We start from the raw sequence: 20,086 nt of genomic DNA, 5'->3' as shown, positions 1-20,086 counted from the left end.
CAGCTTTTAAAGCTAAGACTTTGTCATGCTACTTTTCCCACAAATCCAGTTTTTCCTAGAGAAGCCCTTGGATCCCCAAGAACACTATAAAGAATACTATTAGAAGTTAAAAGCATTGAAAATAATGAACAGTTTCAACATACATATTGCTGTAGCTTTATTCATACAAGCCATTCCTGAAACTGCAATGACCTGTCCCAGGAAGAGCAGACACACAGCACCACAATCACACTTCCAAGTCTGGTAAGTTGTGAGACATACCTATTAACAGCTTCGGGAAATTGGATGTTTCAATATTATGGTAATAGACAACCGATGTGATGGCTGCCAAAAATGCCATCCCAGCTGGCATGTACAGGTGTAAATGGCGTGATTCCGAGACCCTTCAAAAGAAAAAAGTGAGCATCTGTAAAAGTCAAACCCCTCTTAGCTATTTAAATGTTTCCCTTTTAATTTATGAATTGTATCCTCTAACCAGCTCTGGGTTTTTCTAGATTCCCCCCCCCCCCCCTCAAGATTTTTCTAGAACAAGTTATGGATGCAAAACTCTCCAAGTTTAAATTGAATTTATGCTCCTAAATCACATAGTTGGACTCCAAATTCCTCCCTTGTGATGAAGATAAAAGGTGTGTACTCCTATTTCCTGCTGAAATCAATTGAAACACTGTTTAAATTAGGATAAGCAGCTCAGTTCCAAAACGAGAAAAGTTAATTTAAGCTAAACTAGTTTGGGAGCTGTCCATCAAAGTATGCAAATAAGAACAACTGACAGCACAGTTCAAGATTTTCTATAGAAACGTTTTGTGGAAACGTTTAATTTTTTTCAGTTTGGGAGAAGGAACAGCACCACAGCACAGGAATCACAGAGAGGCCTGTATTTGATGACTGCCAGCAAACAAAAACTAGAACAGAATAATACACCCTTACATTTTGTCCTATAAACCAAAACTCTCCTGATACTTTGCTTCAGGCAGCAGCAAAGGGGGTCCTGCCAACCACAGCCCTTTGGGAATATAGGAGTTGCTGGGCAATGCTATGCAGAGTTGGATAGAAATATGTTTTCTTCCACCTCCTTCTTCTTGTCATCTTCTCTTCCTCCCATTTTCTTTTCCTTTACAACAGGAATTAAGCACCCTGTGCTGGCAAAAGGTACAATTTCCTGTCTCCCAACCAGCTTCAGGAGAAAAGACCCCAAGAGAAAGACTTCAGGACACAAACACTCAGAGAAATTCACACCTTGTCCTCTGAACCTCACGGAAAATATGCTAATAATGTCTTGATTTCTTCTTGCTGCAGCAAAAGGTACTTTTGTGTAGTTTGGAGAGACAAAAAGGGTTGTGCTGTCAGGGAAATGGGAGATGATCACAGGACATAAGAGCAGAATACCCCAAATGTCTAACAGATCCATAGGAGCTCAAGAGGACCCTTTCCTTTCTTTCCTACCGTAGAGATACAGGAAAGTCCTCCCTTACATGGAGATTGTGGTGAAGTCTACAGAGCTGGCCAGAGCCATGCTGACAGCCTGTGTCATGAACACTAAATTCCTCCTGCTGACAATGAGTTTGTATGCATATACAGCAAAATCAGAAAGGATTCTCCAGACTCTGAATTCCTTAATGCCGGGTTTTGTACATAAGGGCTGAATTCTCAGCAAGAAAAAAAAGCAACAGGAACAGATTTCTTCAAACAGCCTAAGCCTCAGTGGGTAACACTGCAGTGGGAGGCTTTTTAAATCTGTTTATTTCACAGTTGCAGGAATTCCCCTATATAACCCTATTTCCAATAGGCTGCTTCTATTGCTGAGGTGCCAAAGCTTTCAGCACTCAGTTGCTGTCAAGAGGACTTACCAACATGATCCATTTTGGTCTTAGAAAGCTGATGAGTCTCAAAACTTGCTTTTATGCACCGGAGCACTCACGAGCCTGCTGAGTGCTCGGGGAGGCACAACTGTGGGTTGGCACTCCCCCAGTAGAGCTCCGAGCTTTGATTCTCATCAGGTGACACCTATTACTTAACAGCAGTGTTCTGAGTCAAGTTCACTAGCAAATAAATATAATGAGAGGGATTGCTAAAGAGCCAAATAAAAGAGAAAACACAAAGCAGAAGATTTTGCTCTGAGCAACCCACACCCTGATCACTCTGAATAAGCATAAGAAAATTTCCTTTTAAAAAAAACTGGCACTCAGAAACATCCTATTTATATATGTTTAAGAGAACTTATAATAATAATGATGATGATATCAGCTTCTACAGCAGAAGACTGCAGTGCCTTTCACACTGCTTGATGCTTACTTGTTATATAGATGGCTAATCAGAGAGGTTTTGTTCTATTTAACGAGGAGCTTTGACTTCATCATCCTTTCGGTTGCAAATCCATAATTGTTATGAAAATCATACCTCTCTTCAGAAGAAGATGATCATATTCATTGTTATACACCATTAGGTTTTTAGATAACAAATCAGTCTCCTGTATCACTTGTTTCACTTGGAATAATTTTCCCCCACAGATTTCTGTTTAAAGACATTCTAAGTTGAATAACAGATGATGGATCATGCTCACATAATATGAGATGCTCTGCTCCAGGTAACAGACCAGCTGTACTGCAAAAACATCAGAAGAAACTCTGTAGGGCGTGAGATAAGGCCCAATACATTCACTACTTTCATTAAGATGAACAGAACGTGGTTTGGGGAGGAATGGTATGACCTCCTGTGCACATGGGAGTTTCTCCTGAGTAAGGACTGTGGGACTGGGTCCTTGGACATAAAACATATTACGAAAATGTCACCATCTGTTTGAATCATTAGGATTTATCTATGATTAGTCTTTGGAAAAACAGTGTCATTAAGCTGAACTAAAAATTATTAAGGTCAGTTTTGCCTCTCTACATCACTTGGCAAGGTCTGTGGAATTTCTGATATATAAGGTCGATAGGTTAATCACTGAGAAAACAGATTACATGTATATAACCACACGGAATATGGTCTAGATGAGAATTTAGACAGGGAGAAAATATCTACCCTGAAACCTTTAAACTGCTCAGTGCTACCAGGAGAAGGCAGACATACACTTACCCATCAGACACTATGCCCTCAGCAATTTCACACACCAGCACAAACAAGAGGATAAAAGTCAATATCCAGCGTAAATTGTGGCCAGGAAAATGAAGCCATGTGCTATGATGTATATGTACTTTGGAACTCTGGCTTCCCCATCCTAAATGAGAAAAGAGAATCATAAAGAGCTTTCTTAACAACAAGGGTGACACACAAAGCTCCTGCATAAAAGAAAACCAAACCTAAACATAGATGTAACAATGTAGTGTACCAACATGGACAGAGTTGTGTTGTTAAAAACACATGCATTTGAATATTTTCAGAACTGTGTTTACTCCACTTCATATGGAATAATATCAACAATGCAGACAGGACACAGCCTTAAATTCCTATACTTTTGGCAACTTACTAATAAGTAATTACATTGCACTAAACATTTTCCAAATATATTCACAGTTTAGAGAAACAGCAAATTAACATCTCGACAAATATGCACAAACAATACAATAAACACACTACTTGTTTTTTCTTAAATTCTTTTAAAAAGTTTAAAAAAAAAAAAGGCACGAGTTAAGGTGTAAAGCAACTCATTCTCTTGACCTAGTTAAAAATTAACAATACTGAGAAACTCCAGACCAACACAGAGGACCCTCAGCAGCTCTTCAGCTGACCCCGTTTTAACAGTCGTGCTGGTTGTTATTTCCGCACCGGACTTTTTGTGATCCACAGCAGCTCGTGTTAAACCACGCAGCTCGTGCTGGGGCCCTTCAAGCCGGCCCAGGCTGAGGAGAACTGGACCGGGAGCAGTGAGAGCCGCGTGTGCTGAACCACCGAGCCACCTACCGGCACCCCCGGGCTTGTGACTCCAAATCTCACCCACCGCAGGTACCGCAGGAGTCGCAGCCGCCGGGCAGCCCTCTTGGCCAGGACCCGTAATGAGGAGGGCTGCCCGGCGGCTGTAGCTCTGCAGTTATCACCGGGAGCATTGTTTGATAGTGTAGGACTTACTCGCCAGGTTTCCCGGGGGTTAATAGCACATTTATTTCTGCTTCCCGCGCTGCTCGTCAAAACCGGCAGGCAAATCCTGCGGTCTCCTCCAGCATCACCCATCTCTCCGCTGCCTGCGCAAGGGGGTTTCACGGGCGGGAGCCCCGCGGGCTGTCCCGCCGCGGAGAGCCCCGGCAGACAGAGACGGGCATCGCCGCCGGGGCGGGGAGCGAGCGGTGCGGGGGCAGAGGGGGAGAGGCGGGGAGAGGCGGCCGCCGGAGCATCCCGCAGCTCGCACCGCGTCCTATAACACCCTCCGCAGCCTTCAGCATCCCCGCACGGCACGGAGGGCAGGGCTAGGCCGGGGGACACCCGGCCAGGGGAGGCCAGGCAGGCGGGGGGAAACGCGGCAGCGCGGGGGAGGGAAACCCGCGGCGAGCCAAAGCCAGACGGGGGAACACGGCAAGGCAACACCGGGGGCGGGGGAGGAAGGGGGCCAGAAAGAAGGGGGGCCGGCAGAAGGAAAGGCACAGGCGGACAGGGCAAGGGAGACCCGCAGGCACCCACCGATGAAGAGGATGGGGAAGGTGATGAAGAGCAGGAAGACGTGCGGCACCACGTTGAGCGCGTCCACGAAGCAGCCGTTGTTGAGCACGCCGTGGTCCACGTTGTAGGCGGTGGAGTTGCCCTCGTCGCCGCAGAACGCCAGGGCCATGGCGGGACCCTGCGCGCAGCCCGGCGCCGCCTCCGCCCCGGCGCACATCAGGCGGGGCCGGCGCGGGTGCGCGGCCGAGGCTCTGCCCGCACCTGCCGGGAGCGGCACCGGCCCGGCCCGGCCCGGGCACCGCGATCCGCTCCCCGCCCCGCCCCGGCAGTCCGCCCCGCCCCGGCACCGCCCCCGCCCGCCCCGAGGGGTCGGGAAAAGCCCCGAGCGGGGGAAGGTGAGGGAACGCCCGGCAGGGAGGGAGCCGGGACATCCCTTCCCCGACACGGAGCGAACGCCCCGTGACAGCCCTCGGTACCCCAGAGCACCAAACCCGGTGTTCCGGGGCTCTCGGAATTGAGTGTTTCATGCATTGTTAATATGACAGAATATAAAAAAATACCCCACTAAATTAGTGATGACAGAGGAACTATAGGCTACAGGAAGTGTATTCTTTCAGCCTTGTCAGCTTCGTGCTTTTTTCTCCGCTATGATGAAGATATTATTAGATTAAGTCGTGTATTCAGCCATACTCTCTCCTCAAAGGAGGCTTCTACATCATATCCTAAACAGCTGTTATGTTCGTTCCTTACCTTTTTTTACCCCTAATGCGTCCAAGCCTTTTTCTTTTCTCCACCAACACTTCCACAATCTATGGAAATCTGACCTTTAATTTGAGTGGGTTCCATCTCACTCCCTAAGCATTTTTATGTACATCAAAGTAATCTATAAATCAAACTTTTCAAACCCTTTTTACTTGAGTGGAAGTTAGGCTCAGCTGAGCTAAAGCTGAACAAGAGCTCTACCCAAATATCTCTCTGCTAGGGGATAATACTGGAAAGTAAAACTTGACGTGCATCAGAAGTCTGCACTTCCCAGCACAACCTGTGTCAAAGCCTGAGATTCAAATATCTCTGGTGTGTAGCCATGAAATACTCAACAATAAGATTCATAACCAAATCCTTTCCCTTGGAGCTCCTTTCATTCCTAGTCACATTTTTCCATTGCTTTGCTGAGTACTTCATACAACTTGCCACATCTTACAAACAGAAATGCAAACAAATAATGCCCATATATCAAGGCTTCACTCTTCAAAATATGAAAGCTACAAGTTGGCTGAATGCCTCTAAGGGAAATGACCCCATGAATAAAAAATTTCTTTGTTCTTCCTTCAACATAACAGAGCACATTCAATTTCTAGGACAGACAGCTCCACTAATAGACCTGAAAATTAAGTTTGTCATGCTATTGATCTTGCTGTTGGATAGGAGCAAAGAAAAAGCAATTCTCTGCATGCATCATATTATTTCCTATATATGCTCTTTTGGAACTACAGCAGTGCAGTTAAGAATAAAAATCAAAAGACAAACCCCAAGCCAAATCCTGTGTATATGTATTCTCAATGTGAAAGTTACACCCACGCTGAAAAGACTACAATTATTTTAAGTTTTGGACAGAATCCAGCATTCATCTGAACTTCTGGTCAAGCTCATCTCTGTTATCCTAATACTTATTTAATAAACAGTACGAGCAGTTTGCATGAAGATAATTTAAAAATAATTTATATTTTACTATTTCCTGAGGCCCCAAGTGACACTAGGGCTCTGTGCTACAGAAGAACAAAGAGCAACAAAGAACTCTTGACAGTTTACACTCTAGAGACTGAAATCATGGTAAAGATTTGGGGGAGGAATCATCATCACCTTCACTGTGGCCACAGAAATGAACACAGAAATTTAAGTTTGCCCAACGTCTCCAAAGGAGTACAAGAACTGAGCTCACATTCCCAACATCTACATGTTCTGTGAACCTTTAGACCATCTTCCTTTCTTACAAGGTGTCAATCACAATATTTTTTTAAAATATGTATCTCAAACAATAAAACATCAGGCAACTCCATAATTTTGAATTTGAAAATTTATCTTTCAATGGTTTTCAAATGCAGCCTGGATTACCTAGTTAACATGGTGTTTTCAAATTAATGGTCTCAGTCCAGATCCTAGGACAGATCCGCACCCATCACAGAGCTAAAGTCGAGTCGGAAATGTGTTGGCAACCTGAACGGAAAAGTGATGGATTAAATGGGGAAGCGTCTTGGATTACAATTAACTACTTAATGAAATACTGAAAAAAACCCCACACTAACAGAAATCAAAACAGTTGGTAAACTGAAAATGGTAAGCTGAGCATTCATAGCAATAACTGACACGCACACACAAAAACTCTTTAAATAAATCACACTTCCAATAGCAATGCTCCAATTTTGTCCCTGCTCTAACAGTGAAAATGGGTGCCAAATGTGGACAGATACTGGTTTTCCTCACTAGAGCAGCAAACGATGATTTCTTTTTCACTTGCAGAAGGTGAAACATCTATTTTGTGACTTCACAAAATAATGCTAAAGTATAGTTGGATCATTTTATGTAAAGCTTAGATGTGATTGCCTGTGGTGTCAAAGGACTGAACCTCCTTACCCAGGCTACCTCTGCTAGTCCTGCGGGCTTTGGAGCAGAGGAATAGTTTCTTTCTCAAAGCTGCGATTTCGTGAAGCTTTGTGAGAACAGAATCGCTTCTCAAAGTACAGAAAAGGCAAAGAAAATACGAAACCGACAGGTAGACGTCCACGTTCATCTGCATGTTGCAATGCAACCTAATTTTTCATGAAAGTCCCTTTAGATCTTGTTTCCCTCACTCTTTCCCGACTATTTCCGTATCACAAAAAGTCGGCTTCCTTCTTCATTATTTCAGTATCTCTGTTGGAAATGAGGCATCAAGTTAGATTCTGGCAGCCACTAGCACATTCAGTAGGTGACTGGAAATATTTTGGAAGCATTTTGATTATTTAAAATTGATTTCCAAAAAGACAAGGGCAATATTTTAATTCAAGGAAATTAATTTAAGGAAAAATCTCTTTTCATGCTTGCCTTGGAATTTGACTTTGTCTACAGGATGTAGAGAGGTTTTTATTTTGTAGTGAAGCACTAACACTTCAGAATTTGAAACCTGATAGTTGTTTTCAACTGATATTCATATATCTGGAAGCTTTCATTTTTATTTTCTACCTTTATAATTTGTTTCTTGCTCCTCTTATTCAGCTGCTTTGCACTGACTTCTCTTTCTCATTAATGCTATGTAGGGGAAGTAGTCTCTCCCTAAAAATCATATTTTGCTACTGGATCACTCTGCAGCTTTTGGCTTGTGTTTGCATTTAGAAACACAGATACAAAAAAGTCCCCACAAAACTTTTGAAAGTTCTGAACAGCTACAGCCCACATTCAAAGTTAGATGGTTAGGCATATAAATTTAGGCATTAAGCAGGAAAATTAAATCATTAGTGAGACCAATTATAAACAGGAAATCTTAATCAGAAAAAAACCCAGTAATAAAGCAAATTCTCATTGTGATTTAGAATTAGCTAAACAAGATGCACTGATCTATGACTTTTGGTTCCTATTAAACTCTGCTTTGGAGGTAGAGAGGAAGGAAACTACCAATCCATTTCAAAAACACATTGGGAAAGGCTGAAACGAAAAAATTGGACAAAATCACCTCCAGAGAAAACTGTTGTTTTATTCCTGTGGAACAAAGAACTCCATTTGATAGTTTCATAGAAGATATCATTTAACAAAGAAAATGAATTTTCTTTGCGATAATAGTCTAAGGTAAAATGCTACTATTAAAAGTAATGCAATAAGCATAACCATAGAATCCTAGAATGGTTGGGGCTGGAAGGGGCCTTAAAGATCATCTTATTCCAACCCCCCTGCCATGGGTAAAGATCCCTTCCAGCAGACCAGGTTGCTTGGAGCACTATCCAACCTGGCTTTGAACGCTTCCAGGGATGGGGCATGCACAGCTTCTCTAGGCAGCCTGTTCCAGTGTCTCTCCACCCTCTGAGTGAAGAATTTCTTCCTGGTATCTTAAACTAAACCTGCTCTCTTTCAGTTTAATAATAGTGCAGAGATTCACAGAAATAGCTGTTTTTCTGTAAATAAACCTTATTAATTTTTAATTGCTGTCCCTCATTAAAAATGAAGCAAGAACTTATGAGTAAGCAGATCTGTCTTAAAGAGGAAACAAAATACAAACTCTTTGTTGGAAAATCATCTTTAGGCAAACACTCAGATAAGTGTTTTAGATTGGAACAACTTATCTTTTAAGTGTGTGCCACAAAGTTCAGGCATCTTGCGGCTTCAGCTACATACACGAGCTCTATCAAGTCATTTTATGAAGCACGTTTTCCAACACCCAATATAACATTCAGGAAATCATTCTTGCTTTGAACTAGCTCCTCAGTTTAATACTGCTTCGCAGTTCAACAGGGCCAGAGCAGTGATAACTTGGCAATGCCACATGGCACCTGAAACTTGGGGGAAAAGCTGGCTTTTCTCTTTGCTCACTCTCCTTTGAAGTGTTAAACACTCAGACATTTGGGGCTACCTGGCAAAACTCATGGTGAATCACCTGAAGGGCTGCAGGCTGTTTCCCTTACCAGCCTGACCTAAGGAGAGGCTTGATGCTCCCCTGCCCTCCTGCATCATCAGAATTCTTCTCAACAGCTAAGACTACTCTCCAGGCACAGTGCTTTCCTCACGTGGCAGAACTCTACATCTTGCTCTCACTAGGCAGAGGGGTCACTGTTGCATTCATCAGTTCTCTCTCCTCTGAACATACACTTGTCACCGCAAAAGAAAAGCCAGCTTTTCGGTGAAAGGTCTGCTTTTCCTCTTAACCTGCCTGTGTATTTACTCCACCTACAGACAGCTCTGATTCATCCTGTACACGTTTTTGAAGGTAATTTATTACCCCAGCTGCAGTTAGCTTGGTTGGTGCTCAACACTTGAAAATATTTTGAGCTGAGAAATGCTGAGGCAAAAAAAGCAGCATTAATGTTTTGAAAAATCAGTCCTAAACCAACCTTCTATTCACTCCTGACAAGCCTTGTACACAGATATACTTTTACAATCTCTTCATGATCTCACTGATCACATCATACCTTAGTTTATTTTCCAGTATCTAAATGCTTAGTGTTTTGAGTACTCCCTGTGTAGTACTTGTAGTACAACTGTTGTGTTCTCCTTAGGAGAATGAGTTGAGCTCTGTGAACTAACTCATGTCCATAAACAGCTCCTGGCTGGCTCCAGTGTGGTATTCTTAAGCAAATGTTATTTTCGTTACTGATTCAGTTAAGCACTGATATGATGCTTGCCTTGTTACATGGGCTCTTGTATATAAAAGATTATTTTGCCTGTTTATACTAAAATATACACACACATTAACAAATAACCATAACAAATAACATAACCAGCATTAATTTCCAAAAGATTACAGAGCTAAAAGTCACTGGCCTTTCTAGGAACCCTTCCAAAAACCAGAAATTAGTCTGAAAACTAAGATTTGAATTGTCTGTTAAAGGTTATTAGAAACAAAACAAAGATATCTTTCTTTTTCAGAATAGAAAATGGTTTTCTGTTCAGGCACACAGAGAGTTTTAGTTAGTTGATTTGTTTATTGACCACCTGGGAACAGTTTCAGACTATCTTCAATTTATCCAGTGGGTAAAATCAACACGACAATTAGAGAGAAACAAAGCTATCAATTCAAACTTGGATTTGGAATGTATTTATCTTGTGCTGCTATTTGACAAAATTATACAGAAAATTAACAAAAAGAGTGTCACAGTTTAATGAGGTTTTGTATGCTTTGTATGTTTTTTCTTCTATTTTTTTTAATAGGATGCAATGTGGTATTTATTCTAGATATTAAAACAATGACCAAAAATCATATTATGGATTAAAAAAAAATCATGAGTATGCACAAAGAGTTTGTTCCTGCATAGCCAATAATATTTATTCCCTGTTGTGATTTATCATATAACTAGTTAATTGTCAAAGGTCTATTTCAGGAGGCTTTCCTCTTGAGCTCAGCCCACATGCAGACTACCTTTGGGATTTTCAGATGCTCAAGGGAGCTAAAACAATCAATACCCGTACAAAATATACAGAAAACTAATTTAATAGCTTAGTAATTGAACTTGTAGCCAGTAATATTTTTTTCCTAATTTCCACAATGATGTTAACCTGAAGCTTATTTTCTCTTGGAGTAGTACAGTGTTGTTTTTTGTACAGCAAAGTGCTGTACCTGGCTTTTAGGTCTGGAAGCTTTACATGAAATTAAGTTGTCTGTGACACTGTCACCTGGAAGCAGTAATTTCTGAGTGTCCTCAGTTATGGCAGATGTTCATAGCCTCAGCCTTCAAACCAGCCAAAGATCCTCTGCTCTGGCTAAATATTCTTTATATTGCCAGTATTCAGGAGGAATCAAGTAGCTTTTGTAAAAGGGCAAAAATAGAAGAGATAGCTGTACAACTCTCTCCAGTACTGAAACTTGGCAGTATTCTTTGCTGACTATAGCAAAAGAAAAATACATTTTGAATGTTAAGTGTCTATAGACTTATAGACTTGTATAGAAAAGTTACAAATTTGCAACAAGAATAAAGAAGATAAACTGAGTACCAAACCTTCAAATCAGCGTGCAGTATAAAACCCCCTTAACCTGGGCAAAATAATGCAGCATCAAGAGGGCTAAAACTATTTGCAAGTTTGAGTCACATTTAATTGGTGTTTTAGCCAAAGAAAGTAAGGAAAATACAGGAGCAACTGCCCAGCACATAACACCATGTCAGTTGTTTTAGTATACAGAAAACGGGCTTTGCTGAGACAGGCCAGCCCACCAGGCTCTGAACAACAAGTAGTTCATCCTTAGGATTCAGGGTCATAGAGTCTCTCAGGTGTTCAAACTAATGCCACAGGTCCTTCACACTGTGAATAACACAGAGGAATCACCTCCTGGACTGATCGTGCCCTAGTATTTGTACTAATATCTACTCTTAAAACTATGAATTCCTTAAAGGGCTGAAATAACGGGTGAGTGCGAGTAGTGAATATTCAGGTTAGTTTTAATGTGTTATACAGTGCATTTACAAGGTGTCTTTTTTTAAGAGTGAATGATAGAAACAAGGACTTTGTACAGCTAAGCATCCCTCTAAACTTAGTGTGTTGGAGAATGGGTTGAAAATAACGGAGAGAATAATCTCTCAGGTCAGGAAGGAAGATCCAGGGAACTACAGGCCTGTCAGCCTGATGTCAGTACCCAAGAAGGTCGTGGAGCAGATCATCCCTGAGTGCCATCACGTGGTACGTACGCGACAACCAGGGGATCAGGCCCAGCCATCATGGGTTTAGGAAAGGCAGGTCCTGCTTGACCAACCTCATCTCCTCTATGACAAGGTGACCCGCTTAGTGGACAAGGGAAAGGCTGTGCACGTTGTCTACCTAGACTTCAGTAAAGCCTTTGACACTGTTTCCTGTAGCATTCTCCTGGAGAAACTGGCTTCCATTGAGTGGACAGCAGAACTCTTCACTGTGTAAAAAAAATGGCTGGATGGCTGAGCTCAAAGAGTGGTGGTGGATGAGTTACATCCAGGTGGCAGCTGGCCACTAGTGGTGTCCCCCAGGGCTGTTTTCCAGTCATGTTTAATTTCTTTATCAATGATCTGGATGAGGGGATCGAAGGCACTCTCACTAAGTTTGCAGACCCCACCAAGCTTGAGGGGGAGTGTTGATCAGTTGGAGGGTAGGAAGGCTCTGCAGAGGGATCTGGACAGGCTAGGTTGATGGGCTGAGGCCAATTGGATGAGGTTCAACAAGGCCAAGTGTTGGGTCCTGCTCTTGAGTCTCAATAACCCTGTGCAGTGCTACAGGCTTGGGGCAGAATGGCTGGAAAGCTGCTCAGCGGAAAAGGACCTGGGGAGGCTGGTTGACAGCAGCTGAACATGAACCAGCACTGTGCCCAGGTGGCCAAGAATGCCAATGGCATCTTGTTCTGTATCAGGAATAGTGTGGCCAGCAGGACCAGGGCAATGATTATCCCCCGTACTCAGCACTGGTGAGGCCTCACCTCAAGTACTGTGTCCAGTTCTGGGCCACTCACAACAACATTGAGCTGCTGGGGTGAGTCCAGAGAAGGGCTATAGAACTGCTGAAGGGTCTGGAGCACAGTTCTGATGAGGACCAGCTGAGGGAGCTGGGGGTGTTTAGCGTGGAAAAAAGCAGGATCAGGGGAAACCTCATTGCTCTCTACAAATACCTAAAAGGAGATTGTAGCAAGGTGGGGGTCAGTCTCTTCTGCCAAGTAACAAGTTACAGGATGAGAGAACATGGCTGCAAGTTGAGCCAGGGCAGGTTCAGAATGGATATTAGGAAACATTTCTTCACCAAAAGGGTTGTCAGGCACTGGAACAGGCTGCCCAGAGAAGTGGTTGAGTATCCATCCCTGGGGTTATTTAAAATCTGTGTAGGTGTGGTACATAGGGACGTGATTCCACGGTGGACTCAGCAGTGTTGGATTAATGGTTGCACTAGATGATGTGAGAAGTCTTTTCCAACAATTTTATGATTCCAATTTTATTTCTATGTAGAATTGTTCTCTCTGTGAAAACAAGAATATTTAGAGGTGGGTGCATATCAGGAGTCTGATGCTGAGTGGCATTATGTGAACTAGTATAAGTAGCAGTAAACAATTCTAGGTACCCACCTCACTGCAGGATGTAGATATCTCTATAACTGCTTTCAGAAAAGTATGAGCTATTGGTTGGAATATTATGTGCCTAATGTGAAAACTCATGCTATAATTAAAAGTCTACACTGTTCTGGTAAAAAGAAGCAAACAACAAGTTGGAAAAGCTCCTTTTGTTCCTGACAATGGTTACAAAGAGAACAACCCCTTTCTCCTTCAGAAGTAACTCTCCCCTTCAGCACATATATTAAATTGCTCCTGCCTAGTGGTACCACAAGGCTGAAGATAATGTTTTGTATCGTACATCTCTTCTTAAAAGAGAAACTATATTCTTTTGTTGTAGAAAATTTTCTGAAAGAAAATACCTATTTTCTCAAAGTTGAATGTTTTCTTTTTACAACAGCATATGTTCCAATGTTTCACTGTGTAGCAACAAATACAAAAACAATGCTGACTTGTAAGCACAGCAGCCAATTTGCAGTGTGCTAAATCTGTAAATACAACTGTGATTGATAGAGCTGATATCCTGCTGAAGATATAATGAGAATTGACAAGTAACATGAATGAACATTGTGTTGGGTTTTATAGTTTTTAGAATAAGTAGAGAGCCATATGAGCTTGTAAAACATAGTAGAGAGAAATGTCTTACTTTACAGAAACTAGTTGGTAGGGAGTTTTCTGAGTCCCCTTGGTTGGAGACTGATGTCTTAAAAAGGTCCCAGTACTTCTCAGCCTATGTCCAAGGCTCCTCAGTAGGTACCTGGGCAGCCATGTGCAGACACAAACACTCCTGTCTGCCCACCTGATACTACAAGTTGACGTGTCAGAACCATCTGTGCAGGGTACAGTTCCCAGACTCTGATCTTCCCTCCTTTGTGGAATTATTCCTGATTTTCTCTTTTTCCCATGGGTGTAGGTAGCTTGTCCCAGCACGCTTTCCCTGGGCTATATTTGTCTCCTGTGATAAGGCAGCAATACGAGTGCGCGGAAACTTTCCGCACGTCTACATTTTGGCAGTCCCACGTGAGGGGGGATGTCAAGCGCTGAGGAAGTTTTTCACGTACAATCCTCTGCTGTCTGTTTTTCATCTGCAGTGTAACAGCAATGCAGTAGAGACAACAAGAACAACCACATCCAGCTGGAGAGCACTGACAAGTGATGATTTTCTCATGTGTGCCTGGGATACATCCTCAACACGTGCTCAAAGTAACTTAACTAGGCAGAAAAAGTAAGATTGTTTTCCACATATTCCCAATCCTGAAACTGTCCAGGGCTTCTTGAAGAAGCTGAACTTAAACACTGAACTGACTGTTCTTTTCACCACATCATAAATGAGCACTGGCCATTCATTCCCCTATTTACTCATAGGTTGGGCCATGAAGGCTCAAGATACTCTAAGATAAGGAATGGGTCATGCTAGACCTAGATGAAAAATCTTCTCTCTTCCACTACTGGGAACAGTGACTACAGTGATCATTGCTCTGTGACTAACATGAATATTAAAAAAAGAATAGTTGAGATTTAATACTCAGGTGTTTTCTGCTTTCTAGGAAAATGGTGACATGCTTCATGTAAAAGTCACTTGGCACTGTCCTACAGTAAGAAAGGGTAAGCATTTTGTCCCTTTGTGTAATTTGTAAATCTAGCCAGTTTTCTGCATCTATTTAGTAAGTTATTTTAAACATCTGTTCATGTACACATGGGTTTAAATATACCATTAGAAAGGCAATACCAGGTGATTTTATCATTGAGAAGGTACATAATTCACAGTGTAATCCAACAGCACAACAGAAAAAAGGCATCTGTTTGTCTGGCTAGAGGTAGAGAAATGTGAATATTGTCACAGTTAAAAGCAAATAAACAAACACAGCTTTTCTGCAGCAGTACAATCTAGGACAAATCATTACAACTTAACGGCAACTTAATACAACTCAAATAACTTTTCCCTGTGAACAATCCAACCACAAAATATGCCCATCCACTCCGTTTAATCCATTCTATGATGGTTAACAGAAATTTGTTTCAATCAAATTCTCTACTCTAAGAAGAGCAACATCATAAATTATCTTGTACCCACCTGTAAACTCTTAAATCACAGATGAGAAATTTGTATGTTAGTTGGAGACTAGACTTGTCTGTGCATCCTTCTTTCAATCTGGACTTTGTGTCTTGACCATTTGCGTGATCTGTAGATCACAGTCTGCTTTGTGGAACTGACTTCTTTATAACAGTGCTGATTTATTTAAAAATAGGCAAATTGCCCATACCCAAATGTATGGGATAGGTGATGAGGAAGCTGCCTTCCCCTATATGAAGAAAGCAACCTGGAGCTCAGAGCACAATGGACACACCTCAAACATCTCAGTTCCTTCTATTCTCTTAAACAGCTACAATCTCTGTACAAATGGCTTGATGTCTGTGTTGTTCTGAACTGGAATTCTCTCACCCAGCTTGAAGAACTCTTCAGGTTTTGATTCCTGCTATGCATGTCTCTCCTTTGCACTAAGATGGAGCTGCCTAATTTTCACTAACAAAGTATGCACTTTCTTCTATCCTACCAGGTTGATACCTCACATTTACAGATCTGCTTCACCACATTTTTTAATGAATAATCAAAATGGAAAAATGAATTTCTCCTCTTTCTTCCCCTCTGTCCTGTTTTGCTATTGGAACTGCTGCTAATCAAAATTTGTTCCTGGGTTTCTCTCCTCTGAAAAATTCCATGTTTTATGCTGGGAGGGGGAGGAATGATAACAAAAAATAATATTTGAAAAATTATAATCTATTTAGTTTCAAAGGATAACCCCAAAAAGCTATTTCACCCTGTCAGGGAAATGCTTATCATAAGATTTTAGTCAAAGCTCCATTTTGTGCCCAATATTTCTAATTAAAAGTTTTGTATCTAGCGTGCTTTGCACTCTGTTAAGTGGCATTAACATTCAAGCTGTTGCCAGCTCAAGCTTTTGCCAGCATGAGCATAGGGGTCTCAGTCCCCTCCTGGCTAAAGCATCCAGAATGTTTAGGGGAAAGGGAGAGAGAAGAAAACAAAACCTCATAAGAAGTAATTTGAAAGGAGTAGCTTTGCATAAAGAACAACCATTAGCAAGTTTGCCTCTCACTTCCTTACTGTTTAGAAAAGTCCTTGTCCTCAAAATGCTGTCTGATTTCTATCTTACTCAGTTTATGTTGGGAGGATCTCAGTCTCTTTCTCCCAAACTGTCCTCTAAGCACCACATAAACAAACTCTGTTATAGCTATTGAAGACTAATGAGTTTTACTGATGTTTGGAAGAGAAATGGTGAGAAAAGATAAGATGAGGACAAGCTAAGAAAATGGGCAGTGGGAGTTGGTGGGAGGAATAACCTTCAAAAATTATTTGATAAAATGAGGAGGAACTGAAATTCAGTATGAGTACTAGAACTTCAGCATTAACAGCTTTCCATACTAAGCATCTCCAGGGCTAAGGCATCCTTTGCCTTCAGATTTTGACTTCAGGCCCCAATCCAGCAAAGTACTTAAGCCTGAGTAGTATTATCAAGCTCAACCAATGTCAATGAGATTGGCTCATATGCTTAAATTTAAGCACGTACTTAAGTGCTTTGCTGGACCAGAGCCTTGCTTGTTCTAGTCTATGGTTACCATCTAAGTAGGAAATATCTGTCAAGCACAATTCAGATGTGCAAGGGATAACCACTGCTTATCATGCAGGAGGTTTTGGAATACTGGATGAAGCAGCTATCTGCAGGACATCAGACTCCACGTTTTCAGGTAGACAAACAGTCTGAGTTCAACAACAGCTATGCAGACTTAAGTATCCAAGAGATGGCAGTCTGCAACATATTTACTCGAAATTAATTCCTTAAAACTTCCTTCCAGTGGCTTTTACGGTGATAGTTTAGCACCTTCATTGACATTATGGTTCACAACCAGTATCATAGTTCAGAGAACACTTCTTAATTGTAATCCATGATCCTCTGAAAGCTTCACATTTCAAAAACCTTCTTTCTAGAGAACAGAAATGTTATTGATTGCTTTTCCTATGTCTGTCTCCAGTTTCTCTTTCATCCTAGATACTTTCAGTAAAGACCAAAAATAGCCCAAGTTACCTTATTACCTTGTTGTAAGTATAAATAGACCCTGAGCCTTACCAAAGCATTGTACTATTATCTTTGTCCTTCAATCACACATCTAATGCACATCTAGTAAAGGAGAGAGAAGTATTCCAGCATAGGCCCATCGTATTCCAGCAGAGGCAAACATTTTTCTGCCTTCCTTAAGAAGAAGGAAAGAAAACATCTTAGTCAGTCTCCATGAGAATAGTTTGCATGACTCGTGAGCAGCCCACCTGGAGCCTCCTCAGATGCAAGAAGGCAATTTTGAAATCTGTTCCAGAAATTTTGGACAGTCAGAAAAAAAAGAGACCTCCTGAGAACAAGAACAATGCCAAAAAATAAAACTGGTAGATGGGAAGAACAACACTGAAAGTCAAACTTAGTATCAGGATCAAACACTTATTAGCTTACAAGTATTTTTACAAGTAATTTTAGACTCATCTGATTTATAATCTTAAGGGTCAGCTCCTTACAGGTAAGACACTGGCTTTTCTACACTAGAGCTGGTTTGGATTGTGTAAAAGTGACTATTCACATCAACACAGATCCCAGGAGAACATGTTTGTGGTGAAAGATGGCCAAGAATTCCACAGCAGCTACCTCAATTCTGACCACACTTCATCGATGTCAACATACAGCTAAAGCATACAGAAAATATCTATCAGCCATTGCGTATCAAGCTCCTTACAACCAGATAAAACCCATAATTGTCATCCTTTGACATAAGCCCATAAGTTTCAGTCTCGTTTTTAAGGTAAGGGGATTTTTAACAACTTATTTATATTCAGAGTTTATAACTTGTATTTGTGGAGTGCTGTGGTTATTTGTACGTGTGTGCCCTTCAAATTAAATTTTGGAGCTTTGGATTTTAAAAAAACTTATTGTTGTCTGTACACATATAACCCCTCTTTATGTATGTACATTTGTTTATGAATAGAGCATTTTTTTAAAACCAAGACCTCCCTGAAATATACACACAAGTTCTAAAAGATGCCATAATCATACAGTAAATAATAAGCCCTCAAAATAGCAGAATGGCAGTAATAAATAGATCAAAGACTTCAATATGCTAATAGGGAGTATGAGTAATAAACCACAGTATTTCCTATCCTGTAATGAGTGTCACGGTTCTGATCCATAGGGTCTCACATCTTTTGCCTGCATACAGGCACGCACAGGCTCACAGAGCAGATGTGAAAGTCACAAGTCTCTAATGTAATTCATGCTCCAGTTCAGCAACTATGAGGGTATGCTAAAGACAACGCTGTGACTAACACGGCCAAGAAATTCCTGAGAGAATAAGAATGACTGTTAACAGTTCTGAGAAACTCTTCCTCTGGGTTATTATCCCATAGAGAGATATAATGGGGTTTAGTGGTCTTAACCAAACAAACAGCTCTGAGAAACAAGACATATTCCCTCTGAGATTATAGCGAATGAAAAACAAAAAGAACATCTTATGTTAAAAGTAATTTGAAACATTCGTGATATTGTCAGGGAAGTACTTGGGCTTCTTCCTGCTTTGTGCATCAGGTCAGAGTTTCCATACTCCCAAAGGGAACTAAGCATTGGCTGAAAAAGAGAAAGTCCCATTTATTGTTATCTTTTCACAGCTGGCTTCATTGGACATGGGTGAGACCTGGGCACACACAGTGATTATTACAGCCACCAGAAGACAGTGCACTAGCAACTCAAATGGGCACTCCTGTTTAAATTATTTACATCTGAGACACTCTGCTCACCAAAGTAACTGAAAGGGAAGTTGCTTCAAAAATGTATTTTCTTGTAGCATTTTCCAACTCCTTGAGCTAACTGGCCAATGAAAGATGTGATCCAGTCTCAGGGCACTGAAAGTCAGAAATAAAGTAAAAAAACTACCTGACTAATGGCTTAGGATCATTTTAACATTTCAGAGGTGTCAGGTTCCTTTTTTCTAACACCACCTCCTTACACTGCCTAAAGAAACTTTGCAGTTCTTACACAGGCTAAACTCACTAACACTTTCTTGTTATACCTGAAGTAACGAGCAGTAACTATTTCCTCAACTGCCTCTCATGCATTTTAAGCTGTATCCAAGCAAATCATGTGAACAGGGTAGATGGGGAGAAGAAAGATAGTTCTGTGACTAAGAATCAGTGCTAGAACTCAACTCCTGGTACTCCCACAGATTTCCCAGCTCAGTCTTCTGTGCTCCTTTTGTCTCTGAAAAAATAACAACAGTAGAAATATTTCTAATATCTAACCTGTAAGTTTTTTGTGTTATGTTTCTTAGTATGCTGAGATAGTGATTAGCAAAATCAAGCACTGGTTGCAGGCTGAAGTTCTTTAACATCATAGGAGCCCTCAAGAGAACATTTGATAGCATCACTCATCTATCTGCATTGTCATACAGTCCAGATGGTTGCAGTATGTAGGCAACTGGGAACCAAAGCAGCAGGAGTAGTACATCCTGCTGCAATTTCCTTCTGGTGCTAATCTCGATGCATTTAGCATTTAAATTAGTTTGTTGGTTAGGAAGTCTACAGCTCTGGATAGATGCACCCAAGGAGACCTAGCAAACAAAATATACCATAGCAACTGTGTTCAGTAGCTTGCCAACTAGCAAATGACCAGATTTGCCCATAAAAATTCTATAAAAGATTACTGCAGC

General features: G+C 41.4%; 1 protein-coding gene across 3 annotated transcripts in view; it reads right to left on the bottom strand.

The window, feature by feature from the left end:
* The window catches only part of ABCC8 (ATP binding cassette subfamily C member 8), a 79,947-nt gene extending 75,084 nt beyond the window's left edge, over nucleotides 1-4,863 (bottom strand). Inside the window, exons 1-3 of one of the 3 annotated variants that reach the window (XM_051803942.1) lie at nucleotides 4,612-4,863; nucleotides 3,076-3,217; nucleotides 262-383 (exon numbers count right to left, since the gene is read on the bottom strand). In XM_051803942.1, the coding sequence (XP_051659902.1) occupies nucleotides 262-383; nucleotides 3,076-3,217; nucleotides 4,612-4,807 (460 nt within the window). In that variant the 5' untranslated portion in view covers nucleotides 4,808-4,863. The other 2 variants (XM_051803943.1, XM_051803944.1) reach the window with 2 other exon arrangements.
* Between the last annotated feature and the right edge of the window lie 15,223 nt (nucleotides 4,864-20,086).

The sequence above is a fragment of the Manacus candei genome, unplaced genomic scaffold, assembly GCF_025592945.1.
Source record: "Manacus candei isolate 608988 ecotype Guabito, Panama unplaced genomic scaffold, ASM2559294v1 h1tg000060l, whole genome shotgun sequence".
NCBI lineage: Eukaryota > Metazoa > Chordata > Aves > Passeriformes > Pipridae > Manacus > Manacus candei.
Note: the sequence above shows the minus strand (reverse complement) of the source record. Positions and strands in the feature narration are given on the sequence as shown.